Here is a 9,571-nt window from a genome sequence, read left to right on the forward strand (position 1 = left end):
GATTGCACAGTTATTCAGTAATTTAGTTGTATTTGAAATTTAATAAGAGTACCTAGATAGGTAAGTAGGAATTGATTTAATTCATTTATTTATTTTTAACTAACTTCCGCCCGCGACTCCGGAATAAATTTTTATTTTTATTAATTCGCGGAAGAATTAAGAAAAATTAAGATTTATTTTTTTTCTACGTATTTTTCCGGGATAAAAAGTATTATATTTTATGCCCAGGATAATAAGGTATAATTATACCAAGTTTCATCGAAATCGAACCGTTAGTTTTCACGTGATGTCTTCACATACAGACAGACAGACAGACAGACAAAAAAATTTTTAATCACATATTTGGGTTTGGTATCGACCCAGTAACCCCCTGCTATTTATTTTTTCAATGTACAGAATTGACCCTTCTACAGATTTATTATATGTATATATAGGTAATTACTAATTATCATCATCATTCTCTTTATACCTAATCTTGAGCGTTCATCACGTGTTTATCACCGCATAACATAATATCATTTCACACTGCAATTTTCAGGAACGAAGGTTTCCATTAACTTTAAAAATTGCTTTTAAAGACAAACGTCAAGGATTTAATTTCCTATTGATTTGTTATGTAATGGAAATCAATAACACGTAAACAAAGGAGTAAATAATGATATGTGTAGTTGATTGATTCTATGAAAAAATAATGTTATCTATTAGTATCGTTTTCTGCGGTGAACCACGTTAGCGCAACTAGTAGGTAGCAACCGCAGCATCTGAAGAAGCGTGTTGGTCGCCCGCGACTCGCGAGCCACGCGAAGAAGCCGCGTGGTGTCGCGTGCCCAAAGCGAGGCCCAACGACATCCAGCCACGAGAGCACAAACAATCCTTGCCGACTGACGGATCACGGAACATCGGCCGTCGTCGTCCGTCGACCGCCACACGATTTTCATTTTTCAATTCAGTCGCGCGCCAACTCTCGCACGCGACAGACGTACGCCTGTTTACAGTAAACTTCGTATCGTGCGTAATGCTGTGATTAATCCTGAAACTGTCGAGTGAAATAATTAGTGATTGAGAACAATATGGTGACCGGTGTAGCTGGTACGCAGGCTAACCCTGCTAGCAATATGAACAGTACTAATACGGTTGAACAGAAGAAGCCGGGAGATAATCGGCGGGTAAGTTAGCAATTTTTTAATATATTTTTTTATTAACTAGAATTTACTTTGAACTTTTTTGTACGCATAAAAATAATATTATTTGATACATCTTCAGGGTCATGTTACACAGCCTTCGTAACTTATTACTGTACCAGATTATTTATATTTTATGGCTAAGTATGTATTATGTAAACCAAGTGTAGGTAAACTTAATAAATGTATGGATTGTAAAGGAAGTATTATCATCCCATATAAAAATTGCTGAAACCATTATCTTTACGGTCTATATTTTTATTTCTTACTAGGTAGGTATTAAATTTTTATGTTTTATAAAATAAAAAAAATTATTAAGGATATGTTAGGTACCTACTTAGGTACCTACTTAGATACTGTATACTTTGTTATTCTTAGTTGTCTGATTTTTACAATTTATACCATCATTGTGTTTGTGTATTAATTAGGTATATTATGTAGGTACTTTCATATTATGAGTAGATCTATCAATAGAGAAACCTTCCGAGTTCCGACAAGTGATGAATATTCATTGACATTTGCGTCAACGGCGGTGATTATTATATGCCGTGCAGCTTATTAGTGTTATTATATGCACGACTGTCGGCTCATTCAGATGAAGCTATTACGTTTATATCCACCACCCGTCGTCATTCAACAATATAGTAATCAGTGATCGTTTTGTAACTAAATACTTTCGGTACCTAAGTAGGTGCCTGGCTGCCTGCAATGTCAATGGCGGATACTAGAGAATTTCGCAATAATTCACAACACAATTTGAGAATAAATAATATACCTACCTACGAATAAAAAAATATTATTCGTAGGACTTGTGTGTTTTAAAAGCTACATTAGTAGGCTAGTTATAGGTTGTAGCGAACATTATTATTAAATTATAGAGTACATAGGTAGTAAATATTGCTATCTATGATTTAATTTTTATTCAACAAATTAGACTGATAAACAGATAGGTAAGTGTAGGTCGGAATTTTACCCAGGAATACTCAATATAGGTATAATACCCTAGTTTTACCAATAAGTTTTGGTGGTAAATTTATTGGTAAAACTAGTCTATGACGATTCATATGCTTCTAGAAGTCGAATTTAACACATAATAATTATGTATGTGAGTTTAAAGTTTAATGAGTAGGCATCTATTTATTGTGTATCTTTAGTAGTGCAATTCAATTCTTTTTTTTCTCCTAAGTTAGGTACCTACCTAATTTAATTAATTATTATTTTGCTACATCTAATGCGTATATAAGTAGGTAGGTAACTATTTATTAAGTATTAATTAATATGTATTCATAAGCATCAAAGCAAGGCGTGTTTCTTTATCAAGACCAACACAAAACGAGCTACTGATTAAATACAAAATCGTGGAACGTGTCTAGTGTTTTTTACACAAAGAAACATTTCCAACTCACGAGGAAACGTGACGTTACATCTTCGCATCGACTTGCAAACCACGCGCGTGTTGCAATGTTAATAAGTACCTACTTATGGTAAACTAAAACTACTGATAGTAATTATGTTCATAACTCATAACGCACCTATTTTAATAATTTCGATTGTACAAATAGGTACTAAAAAAAAAGAAAATTTAGTTTCGAGAAGATAAATGAATTCTATTTTATTTTTAAGTTGCGGTCATCCTCAACTCTTATGATTATTAAAAAAGTGTGTATGGGCCTAATTAATTGAGCTATATCCGTTGCAAACTAAATAAGTGTTAGCCTCATTACGAGGAGCGACCGGCTAATTCCTCTAATTTATTCGTATATTCCGGTTACATGTTGCAAGAAATAGATGCAATTTGTTCAATTGCCAGAACCAAGATATTTAGATATTCCGTGAAAATTTATTTTTGCAATTCAATTACAACTCAAATTACACTTGTAGCCCATTATTAATGAAGGAGTCATTAAAAAAGGGAAAGATTGCAGTTTGTTATGAAAATGACGTTGGACGACAGCAAATTTCATAATGTAGGGCCAATAGAATGATTTCACTTCGCTGGCAGCCCTGTAGCGCCAGACGGTCATGAGTCACAACGTGGGCGGCGAGTGGGCACCCGTGGGCTAATTGTCGTGGGAACGTGATGCTCGCCCACCGTACCGACTTGTGGACATTGAATTACGTGTGGTCGATTAGAATGGTAGTGGATAGCTTGATATCGTGGGACATACAGGAGCGTTTGATAGGGTTGTCACATTTCAAGACTCTGTTCGTTGCTTACAAAGATGAAAGATTAGAAATGTACATACCATACTGTGTACATACGACATTACGCCATGCATGCTTACGTGCGTAATTCGCAATACTTATCATTTTATTTTTTTAATTATTGAAAAATGCCATAATGGTATTTAAATTAATAAAATTAGAATCTAAAGAAAATATAGTATGCAATTACTTATGTTAAAAAATAAAAGATACAATATGTATGGGATTTATTCAAGTTTCATTTTTTATTATTTGTATTAACGATATTTACAGTTCACTTTCTATTCATTTTAATATAATGGATTGGAGATACTCAATGTTTGAGCGCTACATCCAAAAGAAATATAAAAAGTTAACATACAATTTTGATAAATACACCCCTGAATAAATGTATGGTAGGCGAGTGATGCATCACGCGATAAACATCGTCGGAGATAAGCGCAGCGTGCGACTTGCGCCTACACAGCCTCCCGCCCGCCCACTGCACTCGACGCTAATTCACACAATTAGCAGTTAGCACGCATTGCTTTAGTACTGCGGTTGATATTCATGAATTAGATATTTTATAAATATCGTGTGCGTTTTATTTTTTGGATAATAATGATATGAAGAAATACCGCGCGTGCCATGTAGATAAATGTATGGTTTAGCACAATAATGAAATTGAAGTAGGTATAAGATCTTTTTGGGTGTCTATGCGTACCGGTATTGATGTATGTTTTTCTATGTACAAGTTTTCTATGTTCATAGGTGAATTAACGGATGATTTATTTTTAGTAAGTCAGCGTATTTTCCAAATGCGAATCATAGGGAGTCGTGTCCCGGCTGTGATGGGTTCAAATTTGTGAAATAGCGTTCATTCATAATATGAATCACATGCAATTCCTGTTTATATTCTATCACATTAAATATGAATGTTAGCCATTAGCGCGCGTTAGTGCGGATCACAAGCGTGCCGGAAGCGTCTGCGCCCACGCATTGGCACGCGCCCCGCTGCATGCTTCGCTATTCGACAAGCGTGCCAAATGCCCAGTGGGTAAAGCGAGCCATGGACTAATAGCGCCGGCACAGATAATAATATACAAGTTAAACCTGGGTGGTCACTGACAAGCGATAACGCAAATATAAAAACTATTTTTATTTTATAGGTGTGCGTGTGACGTACTTGCACATATTTATTGTTCGAGATTTGATAATAATAGTGTTTAAAAATAAATTTCTTCGAGTTTTACTGATAACTAACCGCGGCTAACTTACTGTTTTCGTTTTTTTATCCAATTTAAAAAAATACTGTTTCATTTACAATAGCAATTTGCACACTGTGTAAGTACATACTTTTGCCACCAATTTTGATTCTTGGAATAGGTTTATAACTTTATACGTTTGTTGTTCATGGACACTTCCCAGTTCCGATAAATTAAAAAAAATATAACGTAATACCATAGTACTTAACAAATTATATACATTATTTCTATTCTTTTACGCATAATAACATAACAGAATCTGATGATTTTTTTTAAAGGTTGCATTTCCAAATTGTTTGACATTATCTACAGAATATAAGTGTCTAGAGATAGGTGTAGATAAATAAAATACAGCGGATGTATAAAGTGCATGCTGCATACCTTACAACTGGGTAAGTGCCAGCTCGCAAAATAGCTAGTTGAAAGTGACCCCTGTAATAGTTTTCAGATCCAATTAATTGCGTGAACATTCCTATTGAAACCTCTTATTGTAATGTGATGTATAAAATATTGTTGTTGTAGAGTAATTTAGTATATTTATATGCCGTTCAGGATTTTGAAGATGCGGTATGTACAAATAGTTAAATACAACAAATTTGTAAATGTACTCAAAGAATTCTTACGGATTTATTGAAGTTCACAATTTATTAATATAATAAGTTCGTCAAAAAGCTTTTTCCACATAAACTATTGTCTCTGAAACAGCTAGGTTATTAGAAGTAACTATTAAATCTCACTAAACTTTTCTAACATCACACATAAACATCATTTTTTAAACATCGAATACTACCTGTAGCAATGTTTTTTTTCTATAAAACAATACGGTACCCTAAAACATATTCCGTCACACACGTGCGCGACACGGCGCCGTCTAATTCCGTGTCGGTGACTCGCCAAATCGTTACGTAAACTACAGTCTGCTAAACACTATTGATTGGCACTAAAAATAGTACAAGATATAATGGCTTTATTTCCTTTCATACAGCCCTTTGAACTCTAATCTTGAAAACTAATTAGCATTGTTAGCCATTACTTTTGTAATTACTAATTCGCCTTACTACAACCCAAATCTGCAATCACTTAATCCATTTTTCAGGTTTCTATAATATATTTCCTTATTAGATACATTGAAACTTTCGAGTTAAAAAGTTCTTAGACTCTTGTCTCTGTTTTTTTCCTTTATTCTGCATTTGTAATAAAAATTAATTTATATTTATTAAATGAAACGACCATAGCTAATCTACCTAACAAGCTCCGATAAGGTATTCCATATTTATATACCGTGAGATATAAGATGACACGCGTCTTGCAGCCACGTGCCGCCCGAGGCGTGTGCAAGGGCGATAGAAATTTATCTTGTACATCGTAATTATATACAGGACTTACGTAATAAAAGCTGAAGTTGAAAATGTTTTAATAATAAAGTAAATATTGCCTGGAAGAAATCACTTATAAGTGATAAGGCTATCTGTGCTATGTGTTCTTTTAGTATAAGTTTTCTTTTTGTAATTTTTGTTGGCAGTACAATAAAGAATTTAAATAAATAAAAATAAATAAATATCGTTCTATAATTATTAATCAATCTACTTTTTAAGCCAAACAAGCAAGCTTATCTATTTTTGTTAGTCGTAGTAAGCAATTGTTATTTACTTTTTAACAATTTTTGCTCTCCGCTGTTTTAATAAATTGCAGATATAATATAGAAAATGCTCGTTGGATAATCGGAGCATTGTACTTTTTAATCATTAATATTTACCAAGAATATTGTTAAATATATTTTGACTTAAACGTTTATTGTATTCAAAATTTGCATTGTTCTGTCAAGGTATATGCAGATCGCAGCATCAATGGTGACATTGAGCTTACATGAAATAAACACGATGTTATCGTCTTAAATAGGATATTTACTTAAATAAGACTTTATTAAATTGCTTATAACATGGGAGCGAAATCCGAGAACAGCTCACATCGAATGAATTCAGCTTGTTGTTTATAGTGAACAAAGGAGACGTTATTTAGTTATTGAACTTTAAAAATCGGCATGCTTCAGAAACGAAAACTAGAGGCCAATAAAACACTTTCACTATAATTGCGTTTATTGCCTGGTCACTGAAGCATGGTCCTTCGATGCGGATAAGTCACGTGTCTCGCGTAACCCGGCGTCACGTCCCGAGCTAATCGCGGCCTTCACCTTGCACGCCGCACGCGCCATAGCCCATAGATATCCATTTTAATGTCTTTTAGGGTTGTTTGGATTTGTGATAAGAGACTAGTCTTCTTGAGCTTGATGCCATACTTTACGTAATACGTAGATGATAGCTATTAGCTTTTCATTAATGTTCATGAAACATTCCCACTATTATTATATTACCTATATTAAAATTGCTTCCAAGATAAATAAATTGTTTCTAAATCACGACGTGACTAGATGATTCTGAACCAATGCAAATTGAATGACTTGCTTTCAATATCACATATAATTTATTACATGCACAATTGCTGCACTGAACCTTATAAACTAACGTCTTTTATCTTTTGTTCCAGAGCAACAAGCCGATAATGGAAAAGAGGCGTCGAGCTCGCATCAATAATTGTCTGAACGAGCTCAAGGCGTTGATCCTCGACGCAATGAAAAAAGACGTAAGCATTTCATCTTGTCTCATAAAGAGCTCTTTGCTTTAGACATATTACTCTTAATGGTTTATGCAATTTAAAATTATTGTAGCGTACTTACAATTTACTAATTCTTGTTGCAGCCGGCGAGGCATTCGAAGCTTGAAAAGGCCGACATTCTAGAAATGACGGTGAAGCATTTAGAGGGCTTGCGTTCTGAGGGGGCGGGATCGCCTGATAGATTTAGAGCGGGCTACAGGCACTGTCTGTCAGAAGTTGCGAAATTCCCGGGACTGGAAGCTGGTTTGAAGAGGCGCTTAGTGCGACACTTAGAAGGATGTGTGAGCACTCCTGGGAGTAGACCAGCCGGGGCACCGACACCGCCGTCCGATGCGGAGGACGTTGTGACTCCTCCACAACATTCGGCCATCTTTATATCAGGTAATTTAAATTAGATTTTCGAACAAATAACAAATAGTGTATATATAATAAAACGATAAAGATTTCTGAAGGATTAAAACCTACACGATTAGAAAAACATTGCAATATTTTCATAGTGTTTTCTAAAGAATTTATTTAACATGCAAATATGTTTGCATAACACAGTTATTGCAAGTATCTACCTACATATTATTATAATTGATGATTGTACATATATTCATTATTCATCACATATCCACACGATGGAGATTTATGACACAATCATAATATTAGCTTTTTATTGTTCCAGCTGGATCCGGGTCTGGTGTTCGTTTGGTACCAACTCGTTTATCGAATGGGGATATTGCTTTAGTTCTACCAGCTGGTATGAGCGCCAGTACGTTAGGACCAGTCCCCACTCTGGTGCCACTTTCTCCCCGGGATGCAACATCGTCTGCGTCATCTGAGCCCCGCTGCTTTTCTCCCGCGAGCTCCGGGTGGGACTCCCCCCCACCGCCGACCGACGAACCTTCCCCCCTTGCCCTGGTAACTCGGAGACCACCAGAAGAAAAACCATGGCGGCCCTGGTGACGCACCTGCCTTCCATTCCTTTGCCTGAAAACTGTGATAAATAGTTTAATGTAGATTTATATTTGGTTTGAGTGATAGTACATTAAAGTTCCTAATACATCGTTTTGTGAATTGTGGTCAGTACAATAGATAAGTTTGTGATTGAATGAATAAATAGGTTATGATTCTATACCTAGTTTTGTGTGTATGTATGTTTTGCCATTTAGTTTAGTGTTAGGTCTTCCTTAAGAATAAGTTAAGTGATTGTAAATTTTCGTGAATGACATCTGAGGCAGTATTTCATATAGAGGGACGATATGTCCAATATATTAAAAGAAATATATTTTATGTTAATAAAGCACTAAGTGCCATATAGATGAAGCTATTATAGCACGCGTTCTTTGATTAAAAAAATAATCAACAAATTTACTGCACAGTGCAGTGTTATTTTGTATAAATTATATAAAATTATTTAGTTTTCACAATATACCTAATTAAAGAATTCTGTGTGCCTTATGAATACAGCAAAGTCGTATAGTCTTCCATTCGTTAATATGTAAGATAGATTATTATCTGCATCTGACGATAGTTATTGAGTAATCTATTTTAATTAACATAGTTATAAAGCTATAATTATATAGTGCTTCGTATATTCAATTAAATGTTTATTACATAGCAAAATAGTTAAGAAATCTTGGATAAATATGCTACAAATAACTTACTTTCATTGTTCAGTTTGTTACCAATATACAGTCTCTGTCTTCCTTTATAAGTTACCTTTATGGACAGTAATTGTATGCAATATAATAATTAATAAGTACATTATATTTATTTGATAGTGTTAAATGCTGTATTCATTTATAGTAAATGTAAATAAGCCAGTTTCGTTCATCACTAATTTAAGTGTTACTGAGTAAATGACGTGATGTAATTAAAGAAAATTATCTTTGTAGTTTATATTATAAACAGAGAAACAAACTGTAAATATTTAAGTTAAAGTGATACTATGATAAGCATAATTTAAGTTCATGTGAAGTACCTAAAAGACAGTAAGCGATAATGTGGAATAAATATTTGAAAAAAAAACTACCTGCTTTTTATTTTCAAAGTCATAAAGGACTTCAAAAACTGGTTGAGAGATCCCTCCTCCTAGATCTAAAATGTCTCGGGCCTCGGCGTCTATAGTCGAAAAGAACTTAAAACTGATTGAGAACTCTCTCCACCCAGGTCTCAAATGTACAATATAATATCTTCTACATCTCCTAGTGCAGTGGTCGCAAACACTTATTGAAGTGAAGTGTCCTTCCGTTAAGTACCTACCAAGCAGGATGTTTAATC

At 34.4% G+C, this 9,571-nt stretch overlaps 1 protein-coding gene across 1 annotated transcript; it reads left to right on the top strand.

Annotated features, from left to right (window-relative positions):
• Positions 1-867: 867 nt before the first annotated feature.
• On the top strand, positions 868-9,312 carry LOC123696450 (protein hairy-like). The gene is made up of 4 exons (XM_045642610.1): positions 868-1,166; positions 7,175-7,270; positions 7,387-7,684; positions 7,974-9,312. The coding sequence occupies exons 1-4, from the start codon at positions 1,071-1,073 to the stop codon at positions 8,252-8,254; spliced, it is 771 nt and encodes a 256-aa protein (XP_045498566.1). The 5' UTR covers positions 868-1,070; the 3' UTR covers positions 8,255-9,312.
• Positions 9,313-9,571: the final 259 nt, after the last annotated feature.

The sequence above is a fragment of the Colias croceus genome, chromosome 12 (assembly GCF_905220415.1).
Source record: "Colias croceus chromosome 12, ilColCroc2.1".
Lineage (NCBI taxonomy): Eukaryota > Metazoa > Arthropoda > Insecta > Lepidoptera > Pieridae > Colias > Colias croceus.